Source organism: Stenella coeruleoalba, assembly GCF_951394435.1.
Source record: "Stenella coeruleoalba genome assembly, chromosome: 6".
Lineage (NCBI taxonomy): Eukaryota > Metazoa > Chordata > Mammalia > Artiodactyla > Delphinidae > Stenella > Stenella coeruleoalba.
The window spans coordinates 56,146,481-56,173,425 of NC_137151.1; the positions used below are offsets into that span (position 1 = coordinate 56,146,481).

The 26,945-nt window shown below is 44.6% G+C and overlaps 1 protein-coding gene across 5 annotated transcripts in view; it reads left to right on the top strand.

The window, feature by feature from the left end:
• The window catches only part of TANC1 (tetratricopeptide repeat, ankyrin repeat and coiled-coil containing 1), a 230,501-nt gene that overhangs the window by 145,120 nt on the left and 58,436 nt on the right, over positions 1-26,945 (top strand). For 4 of the 5 annotated variants that reach the window (XR_013828769.1, XM_079924582.1, XM_079924583.1 and 1 more), the window contains 4 exons: positions 5,294-5,424; positions 6,459-6,645; positions 19,887-20,150; positions 26,538-26,660. Coding sequence is in view for 4 of the 5 variants with exons in the window: in XM_079924582.1 (XP_079780708.1) it covers positions 5,294-5,424; positions 6,459-6,645; positions 19,887-20,150; positions 26,538-26,660 (705 nt within the window). In the remaining variant the exon portion in view is untranslated. The remainder of the gene's footprint in view (positions 1-5,293; positions 5,425-6,458; positions 6,646-19,886; positions 20,151-26,537; positions 26,661-26,945) is intronic. The other variant, XM_079924584.1, reaches the window with a different exon arrangement.

Here is a 26,945-nt window from a genome sequence, read left to right on the forward strand (position 1 = left end):
CCATTTGAAGCATAAAACAGACCATTGGATTTTACTGTAACAGAGTACAGAAAGTTCACTGATTCAGATTCAGATCAACATTGGAACTAACCTTTAAGAAATTGCTACTTGTCAGATTGGGGAGGTGTCAAAGAAGAATATATGTAATTAACTGGAAAGGTTCCTCCCTTTCCCAACTATTCAATACATTGCTCTCTAAAGCCACAATTCTTCACATGCTTCAACCCATAGAACCTATCACAACAGATTGAATGCAGAAGTAGACATTAGAATCCAACTGTCTTCTATTAAATCAGACCTTAAAAAGAATTTGCAAAAATGTAAAACAATGCCATTCTTAACTTTTTAAATTAAAATACGGTTATTATTAAAAATATTATTTGTTAGTGTAATTTTTATTAACCTAAAATGGATTAACAGAGATTTTAACATTCTTAGTTTTAATTTCAAACATGCTAAACATCAATAGACATAACCCATATAAGGCCAAGCTCTTCGGAGTTCTTAATTTTTTTTTTTTTTTTTTTTTTCTGTACGCGGGCCTCTCACTGTTGTGGCCTCTCCCGTTGCGGAGCACAGGCTCCAGACGCGCAGGCTCAGCAGCCATGGCTCACGAGCCCAGCCGCTCCGCGGCATGTGGGATCTTCCCGGACCGGGGCACGAACCCGTGTCCCCTGCATCGGCAGGCGGACTCTCAACCACTGCGCCACCAGGGAAGCCCAGGAGTTCTTAATTTTTAACGGTGAGCTCTGATACTAAAAGATTTGAGAACCACTGGCTTAGAGGAAGGAAAAGAGAGGGAGAAAATAAAAATAGGTGAGAAAATTGATTCACAGACTAATAGTTATCTAGACTGGAGAGGATGAGGACTTAAAGCGGCAGTGTGACTGAAGAGAAAAAGGCGAATTCAGGAAACATTTTGAAACAGGAAATGGTAAGATTTGGTAACAATTTCAGCATGGGATGCATGAGATGAAAAGCCTAAAGACAACTAATGTGATAACTATGTTTTGGTATTCCAGACTAGAAACCACTTATTGATAGAACCAGATCAGGTTCATGGATAGATGATCCTCTGTAAATAGTATTTTTGGAAATCAAAGGAGGAGGGAATGGCGATGCCTTAGGAGAAGGAGTAAGCAGAAAGAAACAGGAAAATGTTTGTGGAGTAGAAGGCAAGGAAGGCAAGAGGTTGAGCAAGAAGCAGGTCCTAGACAGGTAGAGGCAGAGGAAGGGATTTAACATCAATCAAGGCTGTGTCTCGCTTAACAGACTTGATTCAGAAGTACTGTCTTTGGAAGCTGATGTTAAGTCAGTGGTTCACGGTTACCTGCTAGTGAATAGCCAAGCGTCATCAACAGTGCCCAGCACTCTGTTGAGTTTGAGGAGACTGAGAGTGGAGAAAAGGCTTCTCTTGACGGCATTATCACTGGTAATCCCCAGGCACTTCCAAGGTTCTAATAGCGTCTGGCTTTAAAGAAGGCAGAATGATTATATGGGAAATGAAAGCAGTTAAGTGTGGGCCAAGTTGGAACAGTTTGATAGCAGGAGGGGATTTGTTGTCTTGAAGGAATAGTGAGTTCAGAAAAAGTTAAATTAAGGCAGAAAAATTCTAAACAGAAAACTATTTTTTTTTTTCCGGAAAGAGAAATATATGCACATTAAATATAGAAAGGAAGCCATGAAAACAGAAAATGAAGTAATAGTGAGAAAGTGGGCTCTTGGTGTTAAAATTGGTAGAACTAATGACCAACTTTGGTACAGTGTTTTATCTCAAAGATATTCGGCTCATAAGATGTTTCTCACATTTGTTTTGAGCTTCACAATCTTTAAGAAGTAGGTGATGGCCACTTCCCTGATGAGGAAATTGAGGTTTAGAGAGGCTCACGCTGAAAGGGATCCAGAGTAGCTTTAGTGTGGGGAAGTCTTTTCCTCTGAGTCTGTAGGGGGGGAGGGTGAGGGGATGGTTATTAAGGGGACAAATAGGTTTGAAGTTAGGATGGAGCCAGTCACCTTGTGGACCGTACCTGGATGTTGGCACCCCAGATGTGATCTAACAGGTGTGAACAGGTGAAAAGAGCCAGGCAGGGAGTGATCAAAGAAATTCCCTTTGCCTTTCTCCATGTGATTATTCCACAGTGGTGTAATAGCAAGGATTTCATGAGAACATTATTGGGAGGAATATCGCTCTCCACTTACCTAACGGGTTCCTAGGGAGTGTGAGGCCAGATACTCTCTCACCTCCAGCTACAGTCATCATAAGTTCTTTGGCTATTTAAATCTATGAGATGTGAAAGCATTGCTAAGAGATGAGGTCTTTCTCTCCAGCCCTTATCCCACTGCTGTGGGGTAAGGTACACCCATTATTGATGAGTGATTTAATATTAACTACATAAATGAAAATAGACTATCTAGAGTATCCCATTGAATTTTGGTTTGGGAGTCGTTCTGGAATCATTAGCTCAAAGAAAATCCTATCTGACTGTTCAAATCTCAGTATTTGGTAATTGACTATGGAAGGACAAATACATTTCCATTTCACAGTCGAGTGTATCAGTGTGTGTTCCCAGGCAACTCGTCTCCCCCAAAATGGCACTGTCACACTTCACCCAGGGGTCCTTCTGCCAGAATGAAAAGTTCAGCGAGAGACACTCTGTGCATTAGGGAAGGAAAGATGCGGACAGCTTGACGTGGATTAAGGAATTCAGACCAAAGGCGACTTCTGAGGGGGGAAGGTCACTAGGATGACATTTTAGTAGAAAGAGTAATATGAAAAGACAGTTGGGAAGCTTCTGGAAGAAAGAAAATTGTAGTGGCTTAATGGATGCCAAAACTGCAATAAAGAACATCTGTTCATTCCTCCCAAACCTGGGTAGATTTTTGGAACGTTGGTAGCAACAAAGACCAGATTGAACAGTTAAGAGAACAAGTTAATGATGAATTTGGGCATCTCTTGTCTCTTCAGGAGACTGGAATGGCCACTGCTCCCCAACTTGTCTGAAGGGGGGAAGTTTAGATAACTAGTTGTCTTTGAATTTATACACACACACACACACACACACACACACACACACGTGTGTGTGTGTGTGTGTGTGTATATATATATATACAGTGATATGTGTATATAAAATTATTATTTTCTTAATGAAAACCTTGACAATCTGGGGTGAATCTGCTGCCTCCGGCCCCCCTCCCACCCAGGACCTACACAGGATGCGGGTCTCAGAGTGAGCCATTGGCTGTGGCCCTGTTTGTAGTCAGGGTAAATTTCGTGACGGCAGCTGCCAACTGGGAGTAGTTTTTGGCTCTCTCCCCAGAGTGTTTCAGGTTGAACCAGAAGCTAGACATTCTGGGGCAGGTCACAATTGGGAAGCAGTGTAGAGATTGTTTTGAAAAGAAAGTGGGGTGTGGAGTAGAGAAAGTGCTGAGTACTGGCCCCTCACCCACTTCTTCCCCTTTCCAGCTGCATCCTGTTCTCTCCCTCCCGTCCAGCTGCCACACCTAAGACAAAGCAGCTGCCCTGCCTGAGCCTTGGGGCAGGGGAGGGCGGCACTGATCCTGTTCTGAAGTGGTCCAGCCCTTGGGTGTGCCTGGGTCATGCTGATTTGGTTTGGTTCCTGGTTTCCTTTCCCCAGTGCCCATGTACCTTAAGAGTCAAAATGTGGTTGGAGATCTCTGGTGGGAAGGGACCTTCTGTAGAGTGGCTTTGAGGGTGTGGTTGACCTGCCCTGGGGTGGCTTCCTTACCCCTGTCATTGGTTTGGGGCCACTGCTCCTTCGTGTTATGGGTTTATCTCAAATGATCCAGAAACATCAGGGCTCTTTTAACCCACAACGATCAAGCCTTGGTTATTTTATCTCTGCAGTATTCTAGAGCAACTGAAAACTGTCCAAGCTGGGAAACAGCTCTTCTCACCCTAAACATTGGGAGCTTTTGAGAGCAAGCCAAGGGGTGGGGTACTTTTCCTTCCTTGAGGATACAGTCAGCCTAGTTCCTCTTACAGCTGCCATCCTGGGAGCATGACTTAGCAAAACTCATAATGTGGGTGAGTATAATACAGATGGTCTTCTCAGCTCTGCTTATGTTGATTTTTGTAGTTCCTTACAAAAGGCAAAGTTAGCATTGAACTTTGGGGTTGATGTTGTAGCTCAAAAGTAATATCTCGAATTTGTTCTTTCCTCATTTTATTTTTCTGTGACCTATTATCTGTAGATTTCCACATCCAGGGAAAATTGTTCATGAAGGTATGGATCTAGGTACCTAGACAATTAACAAAAAACAACAAAACATTAAGAGGAACGACTGTTACGGGTTGTATGTTGTTCTTAAGCTCTAACTTTTGTAGGCACAGTTAACTTTATACGTTATTTCATTCCCTGATGGATGCTGACTTAAAACTGTAAGAGAGCTGTTAGAATGATGTGAATATCATTTTGTCCACCAAAATTAAGTTCCCTTAGGCTTTGGATACAAGATTAATCTACAGCTCAACATTTAAGTCAAGTCCAACAATAAAATTCTCTCGAGTGCACCGAGCAAGATGACCAGGCTTAGGGCATCCAAACATGCCCTGTGACCTTCAGGTGGAACGTGCTTCCAGCCTTACTGTGGAGTGTGCTGAGAAGACAACCCATTTTTCTGCACCTCCCCATGGACAGCAGGGTGTACTACTGGGCCCTGTCTCTTAGGACACAGTTCACTGGGACTTAAGATCTTTGTTTCAACGTGGATCCCTGATGATTGACCCTTGGGTTGGAATTCTGGTTTTGACTTTCACTCCTAGGGGGTGTGCACAGGAAGTTTCCACTGAAGCGGTCATGCCTCTTTCTTGTTAAATGAGAGCTTGCATTTCAGTCCCCCTCTGCCCCCGCATCTAATAGCTCTGGCAGCATGCCACTTGGATTTTACTTTATTTCAGCCTCCTGTTGGCATTGGACACACTGTGCTCTTCAAGAGTAAGAGGAGTAGGCCTTTTTCTGCCTTTGGTGTCTGAAGTACCCATTTTTCATGCCATGGAAGTAGGAATTGCCATCAGAAAATGACACCGTGTCTTCTGATTCGGGTCAACAATTTCACCCTTTGCGCTTGGAGTTTCTCTTTTACTGTTTGCTTAACCTGTCACAGTCTCTTAATTAGAATGTATTGCTGGCGGACAGGCAGCATTGTCAAACTTTGTGCGTTTTATAAAAATACGCAGAAGCACCAGACAGGCAGCTGTAATGCCAACTCCTCCAGATGCGATACTGAAATTCCAGAGAGGGGTGTCTTTCATTGTTTTCTTTCTTTCTTCCAGAAGCAAAGGCCGATAACGAACCGAGCTGTTCGCCAGCAGCTCAAGAACTGTTGACAAGGCTGGGATTTTTACTGGGAGAAGGGATTCCAAGCTCCACACACATCACCATTGAAGAAAAAAACGAAACCATGGTAATGCCCGAGGAGGACACTGCATGTCATACTTGCTCAGGGGATGAATGAAGGCATGACCGTCTTCCCCCCTCCCTGAGTGGGGAGGTCATTGTTCGGGCCAAATGAGTCTGGGCTGCTGCGTGTTGAAATGCATTTCAACAGTGTGTTTGTGAATCTTTGTAGTTGAGGTTGGGGCGGTGAGGAGAAGCAGAAGGGTGTAGAATTTACGAAAATGTCCACATGAACCTGATCAGCGCCCGGAGAAGAGTAGCGGAGTGAATTGAAGCGGCTGAGAGAATTCCTTAGTAACGACACTACTTTTATCTTTATAGCACCGTTCTTCTCATCTGGCTGCTTTGGTGTACGCTTTCCTGTGCATTTTTATCCGTTGAAATTTTGGAGGGTCAGTGGGGTGAGGAAAAGATTTATAGGAGATTATATAGAGAGACAAAATAAAATGAGATCAAATGGTCCATCTACGGAGGAGCACTCCCCTTCCTAGGGAACAGCAGCCTGCCACATCTGAGATGAGAAGTGTACGTCTGAATAGCAACGAGGGGCCGGAGCCTCTGCCCCCTGCGAGGGTCTCAGGGAGGGTGTCATGCATTGATTAAGATCGCAGTGGCCACCCGTCTCCTTCCCCTGATCGCAGAGCCCATAAATCTTAAGGAATCGAACCAGGTTGCAGTGCTTGTGAAACATTACAAAAACAGAATTCCCAGATTTAACGCACAGAGGTCAAAGAACCCATTTGTCTTCTGCAGACGTTAAATGAAAGGGAGTCTGCCTGTTTGCTATTTCTGCTCTACTAAATGCACATTCCCACTAAATTATTTCTAAGACTGCCCTTTTAAGAAAAAAGAAGATGGCAAAGTCGGGGGAACGGAACTAGGAGATTTCTCTTTTAAATGTTGGAAGACCGCATATATTAAGATCCCTAGATTTGAAGAACAAAACTGTTTTCCATTTTCTGGTTTGCAGTTTCATTGTTTCAGCATCAAAAACAAAAGGATGTGTAGCTGCGCTAACTCCTCCTTCCCTTCATCTTACAGTGCACAGCTCTGAGCCAAGGCATCAGTCCTTGCTCCACACTTACAAGCAGTACCGCGTCTCCTAGCACCGATAGCCCCTGCTCAACCTTGAATAGCTGTGTCAGCAAGACGGCAGCCAACAAAAGTCCCTGTGAGACCATTAGCAGCCCTAGTTCCACCCTGGAAAGCAAGGACAGTGGAATCATAGGTAAGAAGCTCACTCCTTGGTCATGTGCTGGCTCCCTGCGTTTCAGCCAGAGCATTCACCAGGCACCTCTTAAGAGGGTTTTAGCATGCGCGGTTTCTGAAGGTCGGGCCTGCCCTGTCCTTTGCAGATAGTACCGGCTCCATGGACAGCTGAGAGGATGAAGCATTGGCTTTTACGTTCCTTGGTGTTTACTTTTATAACCCTGGGCTCATTTGGTAAAAAATTTTCCAGATCAGGTCTGGCCTGGGAAGTTACAAAAATCTTCCCTCCTCACTGAGCAATTCTACTTGATGGGGATCGGGTCTGGATAGGACACACCGTAGGGCAAGGAAATCCCTGCATATTGAGAAGTCTTCCCAGCTCAGTCTCAAGGTCACTGATCTCCCACGTATTTCTGGGTGTGTGTTCTTTAGTTTCTTATAACGGCATCTGACCACTGTTCGGAGGCCAGGAGTTTCTAAGGAAACCTAACTGCCCACACACACCCATGCCCATACCCACAAAGTAGGTGTGCTTGTGCTGAGCTGTGAGTCTGGAGACAGAGTGTAGTCCTGACCCTTAGGCTGCTTGACTAGGTGACTTGAGCAACATTTCATTGAATTCTTTGCACACTTCTTTCCTTCTCAAAGGAAATCAAAAGTAAGGCTTCTGATTAGGTCAGTAGTTTCTAGTCCCATGTTCACAATAGCATCAACCAGGGAATTTAAGAGCCCTTGTCTTTACATACTATCCCAGACAGAGTGCGTTCGCATTTCTGCAGGAGGGCCTGGGCGCCTGTGTGTCCCAGTCTGCAGCCTGGTGTCTTTCGGGGGAGCCGTTCAGGTCTCTTGTGTGCTGAGGCCATGCTGCTGTCTGACACCAGTGCTCTCCTGCACAGCTCAGCCCCTCCCTGTTGCCCAAGTGATGCACATACCTTTGAGGGATATTTTATGTTTTATGTATGGAACCAAATGCAGTGACATTTGAGCTTTGTTTTCTCCAGTCGCCTGCAATTTCTTTCAAGTGTAATTTGAAAAACCCAGCTCTGCAGGTTCATCCAGTTTTATTTTGGCGATTGCCCCAGAAGATCTGTGAGATGCCTAGGACTGGGTAGTGGGCTCTGTGAGGGGCCGGTCAGCACGAGGAAGGCAGTCTCTTCCCTCAGTTTTCACTTGGATCGGGATCTTCTATGGGTTTTTGTTCCTTTTTGTTTGAATTGTCTCATTGAGATATAATTTGCATACCATAATATTCACCCATTTAAACCATTGAGCGGACTGTGTTTATTCAGTACTGTGCAACCGTCACCACAATCTGATTTCAGAGTATTTTTACCACTTCAGAAAGAAACCCTGTACCCTTAGAAGTCACACCTCGTTTCCCCGCATACCCCAGCCCTACTCAACTGGCAATCGACTTTCTGTCTCTACAGACCGGCTAGCTCATTCTGGACATTTCATGTGAATGGTGGGTTGTGGTTTTTGTAGCAGGTTTGAATTCTTCTCACTCAGCTTCAAGCCCTTCCAGTGAGCTTATTCTGCTAATTCCCCTTTCTCATCTCACTCTGCTTCCCCACCTGCTGTTTTGTCTAACAGATTTTTCCCAGTGTTACCTCTGTTTTCATGCCCCGTCTCTCTGAGCTGCCCACCACCAAAGGATCTCTGGTATTAATTCTGTGATAGCCAGATGACTTTCTTTTCTTTTTACAAATTATTTATTCATTTATTTTTGGCTGCTTGGGGCCTCCGTTGCTGCGCGCAGACTCGCGCTGTCGTAAAGAGCTGGGGCTACTTTTTGTTGCGGTGCGCGGACTTTGAGCCGTGGTGGCTTTGGCTGTTCCAGGTGACTTTCTTTACAGCATTCTTAGCCTTCTGCAATGTCCTCTCCTCCTCAGAGTTTGTCTTCCTTCAAGAAATTGGCTAGCGCTACAGATTTTTTTTTTTTTTTTTGACAGCCTTTTACTTCTTATTCTGGGTTCTGGCCTTGACGTCTCATGCCTCTGATTATGGCCAAGCCAATTTCTTGTTTTGACAGAAACCCTTTCAATGACAGAAAACTACCCTCATTCATTCATTCATTCTCACTCTGTCTCTTTCTCTCATTGAGAGATTGCTGCTATGTTAAAGGTGTTCTAAAGAGGGAAAAGAAAAGGTGCTGGTTGGTCTTCTGCATTGTCAATGAACGACTGAACTGCAGGAGTATTGAGGCTCTTAATTAGTACTTGATTTAATACAGTCCCTGCTGAGCCCAGACCAGTGAGTCCCCCTATTACATGCTCTCCGTAGATCTCAATATTTTCAATTTACTTATTTTTTTCTTTTTAATTTTTTTTTTGTTTATTTTATTTTTGGCTGTGTTGGGTCTTCGTTTCTGTGCGAGGGCTTTCTCTAGTTGCAGCTAGTGGGGGCCACTCTTCATCGCAGTGTGCGGGCCTCTCACTGTCGCGGCCTCTCTTGTTGCGGAGCACAGGCTCCAGACGCGCAGGCTCAGTAGTTGTGGCTCATGGGCCTAGTTGCTCTGCGCCATGTGGGATCTTCCCAGACCAGGGCTCGAACCCGTGTCCCCTGCATCGGCAGGCAGATTCTCAACCATTCCGCCACCAGGGAAGCCCCTCGGTTTACTTATTTTTGTTTTGTTATTTACTTTTGTCTCCACATAGTTAGGGGGTCTCATTTATCTTATTCTGGCTGTCTACTGGGCTCCTAGCACGGTGTTGGGCATGAGAAATTAAGGAAAGAGAATTGTGGCTACTTACCAAGTTGCATTGCAGGAGGCAGTGGTTTAGTTGGTTTCTAAGGAAGCTATGTGGGATTCCCATTCCAAGTTGGCATTGTCCAGTCTTTTCATGTCGTCTGTATTTTAAGTTGTGTCTTGTTAAAGTTAAATGACCCACTTCATGTCATTGAGGCTGTCCTTCCTTCCTTGACTCAGTCAACATGTTCCCTTAACTCGGCTGAACAGGAAAAATGGCAACGATTGAGATGAAAGTGGGAGGAACTGGGAAGAGGTTCCTGAGTCCCTCTTTCAGCAAAGACCCCCTGCTTCATGCGACTGTGCTTCGTGCCCGGTCACCTGATCTCCTGCAGGGAGCGAGGACCATAGGTGGCCGAGAGGGAAACCCTGTGCTGGTGACAGTGTTTCTCTGTTCTCTCTCCTTCAGGGACCTGCAGAATTAGAACCTGTTGCCAAGGGACACATTGGAGGTGTGGTAGGGAGGAGAAGGAAAAACAAGCATTTCATCTCCAGGCAGACTTACCCACAGCTCTCTGTGAAGAGGTGGGCGTGGCAGGGCCAGAGGAGGGACGAGCTTCCTCCTGAATCAGTACAGGGTACGCAGGTTCCGTTGCCGCTTCAAGGAGCAGGGATCTGTGACTCAGTTGTGGTTCTGTGATTGCTGGGGGGTGGGCAGTGACGAACATGTCTGTTTTTATAAGGTGTAGCCTTTGGGCATCTTAACTGCTCCACAGAGTAAAATATTCAAGAACACAGTGATCCCATTGGGCACCGATGAAGGCGAGATATGTTGGCTTCCTGCTTTGGGAGGCCCTGCAGCTGCTTGTAAAACAGGCTGGTTAAGATTCATGTCCTGGATTACACAGGGCCTGGAGAAGGGAGGAAGAGGCTTTCCATTTAATTTTCCATTTGAAGTTGTTTGAGATTTATCAACCCATGGAGCTCAGGTTGGAGTGGCAAAGGTTTGGGGGTGGGCTGACGTAAAGAGCACACAACTCATGACATAGCAAGCTTTGGGAAAGCTGTAGGCTCCCATCCAGGGCTCAGACCAGAGCTCCACGTACAGTATTAGCACAGTTTATTTAGGGGAAATTTCTAACAATGCTAACCCATCCTTAAAAATTCCTGGGCCTCCCCCTTACTATTCAAGGTGACTTCCTTCATGATGATTCTATTCAGTCTAAATATTTTTGCCCAACAGATGCCGTGAAGGGAAGTTTGTGTTCCCACGTGCCCAGACAGCCTTCTCAGGCTGCCCTGCCTGGGTTCTGTTTCTACTGGTTTTGATTCATTTGCAGGTGAAGAGAATTTCCTTTGGGAATTGCTTAGTAGGAGAAAGGGCAGGCTAATGACCATGTAGAGGAATTTATTTGGGCCCCTTCCAGTCCCTCTCTGTGGAGGCCAAGGCCTAGCAGGGCCCCTCTCCACCCACTGCCCCATGTTCATGGTGTAATGCAGAGGGGAGTCCCGCTGCATCCTATTTCAGGAGCTCCAAGTTCTTCCAACATAAATGTCTTTAGAAGTTTAATAATTCTGTCATGTAGAAATACTGTCTGAGCTGGATGGGATTAACTACATTCCCTACAAATGTCTTTTTTTTTTTTTTTTTTTTTTTTTTGGTGGTACACGGGCCTCTCATTGTTGTGGCCTCTCCCGTTGCGGAGCACAGGCTCCAACGCGCAGGCTCAGCAGCCATGGCTCACGGGCCCAGCTGCTCCGCGGCACGTGGGATCTTCCTGGACCGGGGCACGAACCCGTGTCCCCTGCATCGGCAGGCGGACTCTCAACCACTGCGCCACCAGGGAAGCCCTCTTTTTTTTTTTTTAAAGTAAAATTCCTTACTCTTTACATAATAAAATCATTGGCATTACCTAGAAGTTAGTGTCTGATTTTCAAAGCTGAAGTGTGAAAACCTTCTAAATGTGACAGCAGCTGTACTCAGTCACCATGAAGCAGCTTTTTAATTATTTGCTTTGAAAAGGAAGACTTTATAAAGAAGTAGCATTTAAAGGTATTTCCTCCATGGTGGAAAGAACATTTTTTCTTAGTGACACTCCCTTGAATATAACTTGCTTCCAACTGTTACAAATGGAAATTGTAGACTATTAATCCCAGCTTAGAAAAAAATTAAGTACAGGCAGACCTGCAGGCTTGATTCCAGACCACCATAACAGAGCAAATATCGCAGTAAAGCGAGTCACACAAATTTTTTTGTTTTTTAATGTGTATAAAAGTTGTACTGTAGTCTGTTAAGTGTGCAACAGCATTATGTCTAAAGAAAAAAGCAGTGTACTTACCTTAATTAAAAAATACGTTATTGCTAAAAAATGCTGACCGTCATCGGTGCCTTCAGCGAGTTGTAATCTTTTTGTTGGTAGAGGATTTGAAATATTTCGAGAATGACCAAAATGTGACACATAGACATGAAGTGAGCAGATGCTGTTGGAAAAATGGCGCCCTTAGACTTGTTCAATGCCGAGTTGCCACAAACCTTCAATTTGAAAAAAAACCCAATTTCTGTGAGGTGCAATAAAACATAGTATGCCTCTGTGTATTCATTGGAATCTGTGTGAAAACCAAACTGATTAAAAAAAAGAAAACATCACTGAGAATAGCAGGCTTTAAAGCACTTCTTGATTTAAAGGTACTGTTTAGTTTTTGTTTATGTCCATATCATGTTCAGTATTTTATGTGTGTGTGTATGTATTTCAGAGAAATGGGCTATTTATTTAGGGAGAAAGAGGATGGATGTTGGATGAGGAGAAACAAACAAAACTCAGCTTTCCTATCAAGATTTAAAACAATAATAAATCCTTCCTATCCATTAATGATAGAGGTGCCCAGGAGAAGGATTTCCAGGTAGCAATTTAAAAAATTCTGGCAGAGAGAGAGGCCATTGAAAGTCAGTCATGCCTTCCATTTCCTTTCTCTGCCACCTGCTTGTACCTGCTGACATTTATAATCTCCCAGTGGCTTTCATAGCTTGTTGGATGGGTTTCCTTCTGAGAGTTGGTGTTAGGACAGCCCCATGAAGGGAGGGGAGGGAGTTCTGAGTGGAGGACAGCCATATCTCACCTCTCACCCCACCATCTCCTGCACTGGGTGTGTCTTCTCAGCAGATCAGGTGTGTCTCCACCTGCCCTGCTGCCCCACACCTGAGCCACCCGCATTCCACCAGGCCAGGTAGCTTTCAGGATGATTAAGTGCTCAGAATTTTAAGAGGGTAAAGCAAGAACTCAGGCTTTTCCTGCTGCCTTTCCCCTTTCTCTGGGGGGGGGGGGGGGCGGGGGAGGGAGCTTACATTTGCTCTCCCGCTGCTCACTTTGAAGCTGGGAGGCAGGTCTACATTTTTTTTAATTAATTAATTTATTTGTTTTATTTTTGGCTGTGTTGGTATATATTTAGGCAGGGGAATTACCGTCACAGGAATATTGCTCCTGCAAAAGTGGCTTGCAGTGAAATACCGGACACTTGATTAGCATCCTTGCTGGAGTTTGATGATATTTGTTCTTCTGCCCAGTTGCTTAGGACATAAAGAAAAGTTACCCATGGGCTGACTTCTATCTTCCTGCATCTCTCTTCTCTGCCTTCCTAGGCTTGTAAAATGAAAGTGATTCTAGAGGTAGCTTTAGACCTTTTATTTCCTGGACTTTGTGTCCCAAGGGAGATGATCAGATGCAGAGAGAGGCACACAAAGAGGAATTAATTGTACTTTATTTTCCTTTTTAACTTGTTGTAACTCCTGTCCTTTTGATTTTATGCTAATACTGCTTTGTTGCCACCTGTCTTGCCCTGCTTGCTACTAAATTGAAATGCTTTGAAATTGATTTGGTAATAACTATTTAGAGTGTTTCAAATCTGTGTTACTATTCATTTTGCTACACTGCCTGCAATTTAAAAAATCATCCTTAATTATAGAAGCTTTTTAATCTCTTGGGTGAAGGAGGAAAATTTGCTTTTACATATATAATTTGGTAACGTACTTAACATGGGAAAGGAGTCCTTGGCGGTGATGCGAGTTAGCAAAGCGCTTGCTATACTTGTATTCAGACCGTGGTTGGATTCTCCGGGCTGTTTTGTCGGAAGCATTTACTGGCCCCGACTGCACACCGGGAGCACGTTTTTTTCAGTACTGGGACAACAGAGATAGGCATAGTATCTACTTTAAAACTTGTTTACCTGTGGAACCAAAGAGTGGTCGCCTGCCCTTTGAAACTTGGGCAAGTTGTCACTAGCTGAAAAGGGTTTAAAACATGGCAGTGCCCTCTGATGGAAGGTGTATGCCGTAGGTGCATAATAATACCAACCCCTGATAGTGCCTTCTGCTTTTTTCTGGAAGAATCCAGAATTCTGTGGAGTCATTGGACTAAGTCAGAAGTGCCAGCGTCTAGACCTTTGGTGTTCGGGTTATGCGAAGCCTTACGGGGACACCGTGTCACGTGCTGTTGCTAGAAAACTTCCTGTTGTTCAGGTCCGCAGGCCGTTCTCCGGAGGCCACTGCCTGCCCTGTCCCACTGAGTCTGGGCCATGTGGGGTGGGGCTGAGGTTGGAATGGTGTGGCCGAGTGAGGAGGCCTGTCCTCCCCTCCCCCACTGCCCCGCCCCAGCTGCCCACGGAGCGCTGCTGTGACCGCGTGGCTGTGGCTCGGGCCCCTGGCCTCGCTGCCTGTCACAGCAGAGTGCGCCTTGTGCACAGCCGTGAGCACTGAGCCAGAGATTTGGGACAGAGATCTGTCTGTCACGAGCCAAAGCGCAGGGCCCTCGGCGGTTCCCCAGGGCTGGCCAGAGGAGCCACGCGCTGCTGTCCACGCAGAGTGGCGAGAGGAAGAGCCAGAGGTGACTCAGGCCACCCCCCCACCCCCTGCTCCCATCCTGCCAGACGTGAGTGCCTTCGCTCGCCTTCCTGGGCTGCCGGAGGTGAGAGCAGCAAGCCTCAGACTTTGTTCCCTGCGGTTTGTTAGTATGTGGGTGGGGCAGAGGGAGAAGCACAGTCTGGCATTTCTGGTCAGAAGGTTCCCAGCAGGCTGGTTTCATCCTTGCAGTCTTCCCCCTTTGTCACTCAGGGAAGTCCAGAGTGTGGCACGGCAGCCTGAACCGTGTGAGGCGTGAGTACACAGCAGAGGAGTGCACAGCAGAGGAGTGCACTGAGTGCTGTCGGGTCCAAAGGACCAGGTGGTGGGCCCGTGGCTTCCTGGACCTGTCACTTTGATCTTGCCCCAGCCTCGGTGGGACGTTCTTCGCTTTCTAGAGTCGCTGATGATCTTTATGCAGTCGGGTCAAAGAGACAGTGTCTGCACTAGTTGGATTTTCCCTTTTTTACTCACTTCTTCCCGCCCTCCACTTTCATTCTTCGGTCCCGTGTTTTAACTTTTAGACTCTTCCCGTCAACCATTAAACTGGATATAGAAGCTGAAAGATGTTTGTTTGGGTTTTATTAGTGCTACTTTATTTTTCTTCAGTTGTATGGGGAGGAAAGCATTCTTGGGTCCTTATGATATACGAGGCACTTTACATATGCCCTTCTATCTAATTTTCTCTCCCAGGGAGAGAGTTTGGAACAGGACCCGGACATGATTAACACTATTATAATATTCATGTTAACCACTATTGTTTTTCTTATTTCCTAGGAATACTTATTTATTTATATTTCATCCCTCCCTAGTGGATTTGAAATGCTCATAGGCATTTGCTAAAACAAGATTTTTCTTTTTCAGGGAAGGTATGAGTTGGGAAAGAGTGAGAGAAAAGATGAAGTCAGCAGTCAGGTTCATAAGATTTTATTAATTTTGCTTATAAGTGGGCAGAAAGTTTTAAGATTCCTAGTAATCTGTGTAAAGGGAGAAATACAATCAAACACACAAGATGATGTCAGTAAGGTAAGACAAAAATGTGCCCATTCCTAGTAGTGGGCCCAGAGAGACATACCCCCTTGTGGGTCCTCAAAAGAAGAAAAGCCAAAGTTTGAACCAAGCCCCTTGCACTTTTCACCTCTTGTCTTTTCCAGAGCTAAGAGAGAGAAGAATTTGGCTCTGTGTATACATTTGATATCAGTGGCCCTTAGTTTCTAAACAATTCTGGACTAATGCATTAGTCTATAATTATTAGTCCATCTATAATTAGTCCATCTGTAATTCTATTAGTCCATCTATAATTCTGGACTAATACATTAAATAGTTTAATGTATTTCTGTCTATCTGTTTATTATTTTTGGCTGCATTGTGTCTTTGCTGTATGTGGGCTTTCTCTAGTTGCGGTGAGCAGGGGCTATTCTTCGTTGCAGTGCACGGGGCTTCTCATTGTGGTCGCTTCTCTTGTTGTGGAGCACAGGCTCTAGGTGCACGGGCTTCAGTAGTTGTGGCGCGTGGGCTCAGTAGTTGTGGCGCACAGGCTTTGTTGCTTCATGGCATGTGGGATCTTCCTGGACCAGGGATTGAACCCATGTCCCCTGCACTGGCAGGCGGATTCTTAACCACTGTGCCACCAGGGAAGTCCCTTAATTTATTTCTTGATGTTCTTTTAAACCTACAACTTGATTTAGATCCCACCAAACTACTTACTGGGCCCTGGACTTTACTGTTTTTTTGGTTTTTTTAAATTCTGTTTCAAGTGAACATTCAACATATGAAAGAACCTTCAATAAGCAAAGAGGGGATGAGGGAAAGTTGGGAAGGAGAAGGAATCATTTTATTGCAGTGCCATGTGTAGCAAAACGTTTAATGACTGAGTGGGTCTCTCTCTCTGCTTCCCCCGCCTCCCAGTCAGACTCCCTCCTGGCTGCTGTGAGCCCATGATTGGCCTCTCTCCACTAGCCCCTGCCCAGGGGCTGCTGTTTTTAACAAGGCAGATTTCATGAACTGCAAAATACTTTTTAGCCACAGATACTTTACAGAACTCCTTTTACATGTTGAGAATTGTACAAGGCAAAGGAAGTTTTAATACACACTGCATGTGCAGTCAAAAGAACTGGGACATACCACTAACTCTGTGTGTGTGTGTGTGTGTGTGTGTGTGAGAGAGAGAGAGAGACAGAGAGAGATCAGTTTCTCCCCAGTGTGTTTCCATATCTATAAAGTGGGATTGATGGTTCTCAGCCTTTCCACCTCTTCTCTCGTGTTGTGGTGATCATGTATATGTCTTAACATAATTAGAAAGTGCTTTGGAGGTGGTATAGCCCAGTGCACTAGTAGGTCTGGTTAAATGTGCTGTTTCTACAGAGGAAGATAACCCCCTGTCCTTGGCTAAAAGGAATTTTCAAGTTACATGGAGAGTCGGAAGTAGTAGCACATGCGAATCAATGAGCAGTGCCAAACCTGATTTAATACTGACCTGTAAGGCACAGCCTAAGCTCGCAGCTTGGTAAAACTTAAGGCCTGGTAAGTTGCTCATTTTACAGAATCCTGTGTGTTTGCAGAGTGACTGGGACCCAGCCTGAGTGATGATGGCAAGTCTTAATTGATGAACACTGGCATCTATAATAGTTGAAGTCATAAGATGTTAGAATTTTTGAGTTGAGTTGTTAGGGAACTTTTCAAGATTATCCAGTCTCTGGAAAATGTCAAATGACACTGATTTTTTAGAGTTTTTTTTTTTAAAAAAGAAACATCATAGTTAGGATGTTGCCCTGTGTGTGTTAAAACTTGAAGGTGACTGGGTTAACTTAATTAGGAATTTATTTCTGTTAGCTTGGAAGAAGAATAGGTATTTTTTGGGTAGCTTGTCATGTGTTATAAGAAATACTTTCCCTTTCTTGGAGACGTGGAGCTTCCCTCTTTGGTGTGCTTCCTGGGTCGTGTGGGAGAACTGGGGCCTTCATCTGTCCCACTGGATCTGCTTCAGAGCTGAACCGAGATGAAAGTTCACTGCTGGGGCTTCCAGCCGTCAGCCTGGGTCTGGTACTGGATCCCAGGGAGGAATGTTGTGAAGTGGGGCAATCTTAGTGGAGCATCTTTGGGGGAGGGCCCTGGCTTCAGAGCGCCTCACCTGCCTGCCTCTGAGAGGGCCCTGCTCAGTGTGGACTCTGGAACGCGTCCCTTAGTTGAACTTCTTGAGGACAGTGGGAGAGTCTCCCCCTTACAAACATACTGTAAACTAGTAATATCCTCCTTTTGAAATCGTGGCCCCATCTGGGACTTCTCTTCCCAGCTGCCTGGGGGCCTTCTTCCTCTACCTGCTTCCCTTCCGCTCACTGCCACGACCTGAATGGTGCCACTCATCAGGGCCTGGGCACCTGTGGCTTTGCTGACAGAACTGGGCGTTCAGCCTGTCCCAGCATCCCGCGAGCCCTGACCAGAATGTCCCTGCCTAGCTGCTGCTTGGGTTCCGGAAGCCCTGCTTCTGGTGCTGTCCCTGGTCACAGGGAGTAGGGAAGTCCCAGTTTCTGTTCCCACTGCTTGAGGTCTGAGTTAGGATCAGATCCTTAGGGGTTTGATTCTGAAGTGCTTGGCACTTCGGGAGAGCAAAGGAGAAAGAACATCACTCTGACATTGTTTGTTTTTCACCTTAAGAACGTGTGCCCCCAGATAAAGCAGCCACAACATAAAAACCAGACCAGTCGCCCCACCCGCTTTCTGTAACTTAGGTGTTGGGGTAGCCTGGGAACCTAATGACAACATGCCTGCAGGAAAAGCTTTCTGAGTCCTGAGCACTGGACTTTTAAATGAAAATTTGGAACACAGTCACAGCTTATTAATAGGGTTATCATTAGTAACTAATTACCATTGAGGCAATAATCTCATTAATAAATTAGAGTATTCCTGTGATGCCCTTAGCACAGTCCATGATATATACAGTAACCTTCAATAAATATCAACTGCTGCTATTACTACCACCACCTGCATTTTTAGGATGGAAAGAGTCATACTTAATATACATATGCTAATATGAATGATCCATTTAAAAACCACACAATGAAGACTGTGATCGATTCCAAATAGATAGAGGGATTAGTATTCATACGCCTGCTAGAAAACTTGGAAATGCTGGGAGTAATGACAGGTACCCTGAAGATGTGACAGGCCCATCTCAAATCAGCTTACACTTTGGTTAGAGACATAATGTCAACAATCCTGAACCAATAACAGTGAGATTAAATGTAGTTTGTTCATTTGCTCATTCGTTGAATAAGCAAACATTTACTGAGCACTGAGTATGCGCTCAGAAAAGGAAGGGATCAGCTCGTGGTGAATCCTCTGAGGAGGCTTCAGCATGTAGAAGGGATTTTTAAACAGGGAGAGAAGCAGTGGGTGGTTAAGTCCAGCAGGAGCAAAGATAGTTTGAGAATTGGGACAGGATACCCTGCGGTCGGTCGCATCACAGGAGGAAATTGTTTTGTCCTTACTTCTAAACCATAAAGAGCGTTGTAAAAATAAACAAAACCAAACCCCTTCAGACCCTTTGATCCTAGATGACAGACTCTGTTGGCGCTAATTCACCAGCCTGCTGGTAAAGTGTGTATCGGCGGGGTATGTTGAAGAAGCAGCTTCATCCAGGCAGCTGGGTCTTGAATGCCCTCTGACCCTGTGCGCTCCCATTTGAGTCTTGCAGTTAAGGGCCTGAGCTGCTGGGATCCAAATAAAGATCAGAGGACCTGGCCTCTCTTCTCAAGGACTCAAGCCAGTGTTGCTTGTAAGCGGATCACATATGGCTCAGCGTCTTTAAGTCAGAAGTGGCTGTTTGTAGATGTGTGGAGTGAATGCTGCTGCTTTCCTTCGTCATATTCGTCCTCTTTTGCCAAGATGTTTTTCCATCCTGTTTTTCTTAGAAGAGGTTAAATTTTAATTCTGCCATCAAGTGTCCCTTCCCATGCTTGCGTATTCCCGGCGCTGGTTACGTAGAGGTTTCCATTCTGAGCTGCTGAAGGAATAAAGTCACGTCAGCCGCTCTGGATCGTCTTGAACAGATGTTATAAAGTTTAATTCTAAGGATCAAATTTCTGCTTGACTTAATAATTGTGTTTTTGTTCTATAGATTTTTCTCCTGCATCTTTTCTGTATTAACTATTGTGCTGCCCTGCCCCCTCTCTTTATACACAAATGTTATTAATTTGGGAAAAATACTTAAAGGTTCAAGGGCATTTAATGAGATTTGAATTCTTTTGTGAGCAATTCATCTTTGTTAAAAGACAGGCTAAAAAAAAAAAAAAAAAACCACAAAAAAAGACAGGCTATATCATTTCCAAATTACATAGATTTACTGTTAGCTCCTAGGTACTTTTAGACAGCTTTTTCATTATCTTCTTCTCAGAGTTTTCTTTTTCCTCCCCTGTAGACTGATTTAGCAGTTTATTTCCCCTGATAAGCAACATTCTTCTAATTTACTAAAATACACTGTATGAAACATACTTTGATAAAAATCTGTGCGGGCCAGAAAGCTTTCCATTGATCATGGGGAAGGGTGTGTGCATGTGTGTGTGTGCGCGCACGCGCGTGTGTGCGCGTGTGTGTGTGTGTGTGTGTGTGTGTGTGTGTGTGTACTCTCAACGGCACCAGCAATTCCTGGCTTCCTTCAAAGTATTTTGGTCTCTCATTTCAGCCACGATTACAAGTTCATCCGAAAATGATGACCGGAGTGGCTCCAGTTTGGAATGGAATAAGGACGGAAGCCTAAGGTTAGGGGTACAGAAGGGAGTGCTTCATGACCGCAGGGCAGATAATTGCTCCCCAGTGGCAGAAGAGGAGCCCCCTGGGCCAGCGGAGAGCGTGCTGCCCAAAGCCGAAGCCTCAGTTGGAGATGGTCCGGTCCCTTATTCTCAGAGCTCCAGCTCGCTAATAATGCCACGGCCCAACTCAGTTGCAGGTAAGGCCACGCCTCTCCCTGGAAGGGTGATCTCACTGGGTCTGAGGTGCCCCCTGCTCACTCTCTTCACTTGGGAATCTAATCCAGACACAGGCCAAACTTGTGATCATGGGTCAGGCCCTTACCTTTTGTAGGCCTTAGTTTACCCATCTGTAAACATGAGGGTAAACATAAGGCCGCACTTAATGGTCTTTAAGTGACCCTCCCCCCTCTGGAATTCTTTAAATCTAATATTTACACTGTATGGCTCTTTGTGTTTGAGGGAAGAAAGCACCAAAAACTCTGTCCTTGTTTTTTGTTATTTTGAGCCGGAGTTAATTGAGGATTTACAGCTTGGTCAATGGGAATTGTTGTTTAGAATGAGTTTGTTAATATTAGCTCAAAGAATTTCTAATCCAACTTTCAAACTAAGGTTTTGTAACTGAGGCCCATCACACAGATACGAGGTCCAATTTTTGTATAATTCAGTTTCAAGGGAGCTCATAGTTTAAAACACAAGCAGCAGGAAAGAGAGGAAATGAAAATAGGTGAGACAGACGTGCCCTTCAGCAAGATGCGGCAGCCAGAGCTGAGACGAGAGTGCAGAAGTGGTGACTGGTGCTGGGTGACTGGTCAGTGAGTGGTTGTGAGGCAAGGAGACTAGTTCTCAGCGGGTGGGGAAGGGAACTCTGCCTCTGAGCTGTCGTGCCTGCTTTAAGCTCCCAAGTTTCTAAACTCAGTGCTCTTCTGTTGAATTTAGAAGAGGAACTTGTTTTGATCATCTTTGTTACCAATGAGGCCTTTAAATTTCTCCTCTGCCAAGGCCTGGACCCAGGATCTTTCTTCCTACATCAAAGGATTTCTCTGTGATTTTATATTGCTCCTTTGGGATGTGCCAGGCCGCTCTGGTTGTTATTGGGTGTGTTTTACAATGGAACTCTGAAGCAGCTGATAAATAAATGGCCCTAATGGAAAAGTTCAGAGACACAACTCTTAATTCACTTTCAAAGGGATTTGGCGTGCCTGCCAGAGGGAAGTACTGAGAGCTTTATGCGTATTGAGTGATGATTCTTCCAGAAGCTTTTGTGTCCTCCCACCACCCTCCCACTATCTACGGCATAATATGTTGCACCCAAGGCATTTTAGACCCTTTGTACCTGGATGTGATGAATGGTTCATTTGTATTATCCCAGGACTTCATAGCTTTATTGACTTCAACAAAATAGCAAACTCATATTCAGTTTAATGAAGCTATTTCAAAATTAGGAAACACATTAATAAATTACCTTAACAGTGGTAAAAGGACCCCCTTTCGGGTTATGTTTTCTGCTTGATGTTCTTTTATGGGGTTTCCTGCCACGTGAAGTGACAGTGGGTATGAGCTGAGCGTTTCCAGGAGACTGCAGTGATTACAGAGCAGGCCTTTCTGCTTTCTGCTGTGCTCATTCATTAGCATCTGTGGATGCACTTGAACTGGACCTCCTGTGGAATTGGGAGGGTTTCACCTCTGGTGTTGAGCACTGACTGCCCAGCCTAATGGGTTTGCTCATTTCTCCGTGTTGCATATTTTATACACTAAAAACGTATTTTGGAAGGAAATAGGCAAGTGCCTTACATCATAGTAGTATCAATTCTGCTAACAAGCTGGGAGTCTGGTAGATTCTCCATTGCCCACCCTCTTACCCCTAAAGCTGAACCTCAGTTAAGAGGGAATGCCAAGATTTTTCAAGTATCACTGAAAAGAATAAAAGACTCAGGTTATAGACTATATGCAGAGCTGTTTATCTAGGGATTAGAAGGCAGGCTGCTACAAACAGGGCAGCAGGCAACGCTCAGTGTTCGAAGGATTGAAGTAAAATGGGAAGGACCGTATACTGAAATCTCTTGGAAGTGTTTGCATGTCAAGGTCCACGTAAACACAGAGAAATTGCCATTTGATAGGAAAGGTATTTTGGTACACGAGGGCCGAGTAAGGACTAGCAGGTGAAGGAAGGGTGATGCCAGCTTCCCCAAGGGACATGGTTCCCCTGGGGGGTGAGGATATGGAAACAAGTTCCTAAGGCTGCCTGCCTGTACTGTCACTGAGCCTGTCACAAAGAACTGGAGTTGTCGCTTCCGTGTTAACTGTCTCGTACAGCGAAATTTTTTGGTCAAAGATGATGAAAGTAAGTTGGCCAGCTGTGGTGATTGTTTTGCTCTGCAGAGATTTTTCTTTGCAAAAGCATTTGTTGGAATGGAATTGATTTAGAAAGCTGCAGTCAGGTTATTACTGTATATGCCACATCAAAATGTATGAAGCGGACACCTTATTCCTTCATTAAAAAGCAGAGTGAGAAGCCTTTAAAATGATATCTTGGATAATCCAGAAGTTGGATAATTGGGTTCTACCTCTTTTTAAAAATATTTATTTATTTATTTTGGCTGCGCTGGGTCTTAGTTGTGGCACGTGAGATCTTCGTTGTGGCATCTTTTGTTGTGGCATGCGGACTCTTTTTTAAAAAAAATTTGAATATTACTTTATTTTTTTATACAGCATGTTCTTATTATCTATTTTATACATATTAGTGTATATCTGTCAATCCCAATCTCCCAATTCATCCCACCACCACCACCCCCGATCCGTCCTGCTTTCCCCCCTTGGTGTTCATACGTTTGCTCTCTACATCTGTGTCTCAATTTCTGCCCTGCAAACCAGTTCATCTGTACCATTTTTCTGGGTTCCACATATATGCGTTAATATATGATATTTGTTTTTCTTTTTCTGGCTTACTTCACTCTGTATGACTGTCTCTAGAGCCATCCACATCTCTACAAATGACCCAATTTCGTTCCTTTTTATGGCTGAGTAATTTACTCAGCCACATCATCTTTATCCATTCGCCTGTCGATGGGCATTTAGGTTGCTTGCATGTCCTGGCTATTGTAAATAGTGCTGCAATGAACATTGGGGTGCATGTGTCTTTTTGAATTACGGTTTTCTCTGGGCATATGCCCAGTAGTGGGATTGCTGGGTCATATGGTAGTTCTATTTTTGGTTTTTTAAGGAACCTCCATACCGTTCTCCACAGTGGCTGTATCAATTTACATTCCCACCAGCAGTGCAAGAGGGTTCCCTTTTCTCCACACCCTCTTTAGCATTTATTGCATTTATTGTTTGAAGATTTTTTGATGATGGCCATTCTGACTGGTGTGAGGTGATACCTCATTGCAGTTTTGATTTGCATTTCTCTAATAATTAGTGATGTTGAGCATCCTTTCATGTGCCCCTTGGCCATCTGTATGTCCTCCTTGGAGAGATGTCTGTTTAGGTCTTCCGCCCATTTTTTGATTGGGTTGTTTTTTTTTTTTTTTATATTGAGCTCCATGAACTGTTTGTATATTTGAGTGATTAATCCTTTGTCTGTTGCTTCATTTGCAAATATTTTCTCCCATTCTTAGTTGCAGCATGTGGGCTTCTTAGTTGCGGCATATGGGCTTCTTAGTTGCGGCATGCGGGATCTAGTTCCCCCACCAGGGGTCAAACCTGGGCCCCCCCTGCATTGGGAGCGTGGAGTCTTACCCATTGGCTCACCAGGGAGGTCCCTGGGTTCTACCTTTTGGACTACCTGTTTTTGGCTTTTGAAATTCTAAGTGAATCACAGAACACTGTGTTTAGTGTAGGAAATCAACAAGCAAAATTACCAACCAATTTTCTTGAAACTCTAACTGGTAATTGCCCTGGACTTAATGGTATTTACCTTTGATAGGTTAATCCATGGTGTTTCAACAGATGTTTCCCTTTGCTCAGCTTAGAGAAGTCTCCCTGTGCTTCTCACTCCACCTACTCCACCCCATCCCCTTTTCCCCCCAAAAAAACCCTCTGTCCTGCAGCGTCTTAAAATGTACCTCTCACCCAGATGTTAGACACAATGTATGTATGCAGTGAGTATAAATTAATTATAATTAATTTAACTGTAGGGATACTAGCAGTAGGTTTATTGCAGCATGAAATTATTGTTTCCTCTCTGATTTTTCTGGGCCCTGTATAGCGTTCAGACTTTTGAAAGCACTTACTGTTAAATACCAGAAGCGAACTACTTTTTGTAGTGTCCGAGCATCCGTAGGCACGTGTGAGAGGACAGCACGTCAGCCTAGTCACCTGATCAGCTGGGTGGGCGTCTCCTGGGTGCGGTGCTAAGCAGCTGCAGCGTCACTGCTGCTCCTTTTCCATCCCTCTCAGTGGCTGTGATGATACCTTAGAAAGCAGAGGGAGCTGGCAGCTGGGGGCTTGCAGCCCATTTGAGCAGTGGTCCATTTCAAAGCAGCATATTCATGTTTTAAATAGAGCTCTGGAGTTGCTGGGGCCGCTCTGTTGCTTGCTTCAGAGCTGAAGCTGTGGTGACTGGATATCTGAAAAGAGGCATTCAAAACCCCACTGTCTTCTGCCTCTGTGTCAAACTAGGGCTTTTTTGCAACCCTTTCTTTGGCATGCCCTTCATAGTCTCTTCTTCTTAAACCTGTCCATTGTTACGAGATTATGAACTGAATGTCATGTTTTGACGGGTTAGGGTGGAAAGGCAAACGGGAAACCTTTGGAGGCTGCGGGCGTCTTTGTGCTCTCCGGGGCTGAAGCAGCAGCCGGTCAGGCAGTCGTGGCTCTTCCAGCTCTAAACTGAACCAGCTTGTGGATTGTTCTACCTCAGCCTTCAACATGTGCGTTTATTCACAGTGAGGCGTGCTGAGGAGGGGGGCATTTGCAGAGGCCCGAGTCAGAGTCCCAGGTCCCAGGTGGGAACCTGGAAATATGTTCCAAGCTATATTATTATAGGGAGCCAGGGTGATGGTTGTGGTCCTCGCGGCCCTCTGAGAAGTTTCACATGCCCTGGTTGTGAAGGACCTGGAGAGAAGCTAGAGGTTGCCATTGGATTCCCATAATTTAGGCCCCTTTGGACGTCCTGCATAAGGAGTTAGCCGAGTCTTTCTAACAGGAGAGGTTTGTGTTGCATATTGACATAATGTGTACGGGGTGTGTGAACAGGCTGTGGGTGTGCACTGAAGAAGCATCAGTGTGTGCTTTTTTAGAGTCAAGGTGTCTGATCCTTCTCCATGGCCTGGGAAGGTGAGTAGGGCACATGGTTGATTGCCCTTTGGAGACTGCAGCAAGAGGGGACACATCATCACAGAGGCAGGCCATGGAGCCACGCAGGTGCCTGTTGAAGGAATGAGAGGAGGTGGTGCTAACAGTGAGGAAGCAAAGGACCGAGGCCTTAGGAGGGGAAGTAAGGAAGGGCCTAGGTCGGGCAGATGGTCCTGGTCGGTGGTCGGCAGCTGGGCCAGAACCCGTGGGGTAGCCAGAGGGTTTTCAGCAGGCAGATGGCCCAACTTGACTTCTGTCCCTCCAGCGTTTGTTGCACTAATGATTTCACCAGTCCTTAGAAGCCTTAGCCCTGGGAATATGAGTCCCTCTCCCCCGTCATTTACCCTCAAATGATAACATGTATTTTATCATCCTGTAAGATAATCATATGTCTAGGATTGTCGGTACTTTATAATTGGACTACTTAACCCACAAACCAAATTAGGTTTATTTTTATTTAGATTTTTCTCATTGTGACCTAGGATGTGTATGTAAATAAGAGGTTCCTTTTTTTTTTAAGGCAAAAACATGTACTGTATATTTGCTTTAAAGATTTGCTAAGAATTAACAAAATTATTTTGTACTGATTATTTTTATAATTGAACTGATGTATGCTTCAGTTAATGATCCTTAATGCTTTTTAACAGGTAGCTATGTGCTATGAGTCTTATTGATTTGGTCAGAGGTAAATGTGATTACTTATTTTTAGAATTAAAAAATGCATACATAGATGTAATATAATATATAATCTATAACGTATACATAAAAATTTGAAGCTTTCTGATAAAGTCCACTCGGCTACTTTTACCGCCAAAAGCTGACTTTTAGGGTTCTGAGCACTGTGGAATTGTCCGTGCAGAATCTGCTCACTTAGTTAACAAGGTTGGAATTCCAGCAACAGCAGAAGGCTCCCTGGAGCTGCAGAGAAGACAGGTCACCATGCTGCATGTTTGCAGTCAGTACTGAAGCTTTACTGAGTGACCCTCGATTGTCAGTTTTCTTCATAAGATTTTTTGGTGAGGTCTGTCTCTTTCCAGGAGTAATGGAGACTCCTGGCAACCACATCAACGTGACTTTGACTCAAGAATGAGGAGCACTTAGTTTTGTCCACTTTTCAGTTAACGACATTGCCGGAAAAATTAACTGGGGTGGGCAAACAAAACCAAAATCACCCTGAAGTAAGTTTTGTTGAAAGCCTGAAATGAATTGCTTAGTAATTTATAATTTATAGTAGTTTGGGTATGATATTAAACTCAACTTTGAAGAGACTAAACTTCAGTTTAATATTACAGCGACGAGCTCAACCAAATTGGAAGATCTGAGTTATTTAGACGGACAGAGAAATGCTCCCCTTCGGACATCAATTAGGTTACCGTGGCACAATACGGCCAGAGGCAGGGCACAGGAAGTTAAAGGTATTTATCTTTGCATCCGCTGTGATCATGGCTATGATGAGCTCATTCACTAAATACGGAAAGTCTGTGGTAACCAGCACTCAAGCCAGCTGTTTTAAAAACATGCTATGAAGTGTGTATGCGAAAAGTTTATCTTTTAGTAAGGTGCGCTAGGAGGCCATCCTTAACAGTTTTGGGGCTTCTTCCTTATAGTATGTGATTAACTTGCTTCTGGAGTTGAAAAACTATTCTGCAATACGTTGTTTTGAAGTGAGGAGTCCTTTAACACTCACTAGATGTTTTTGG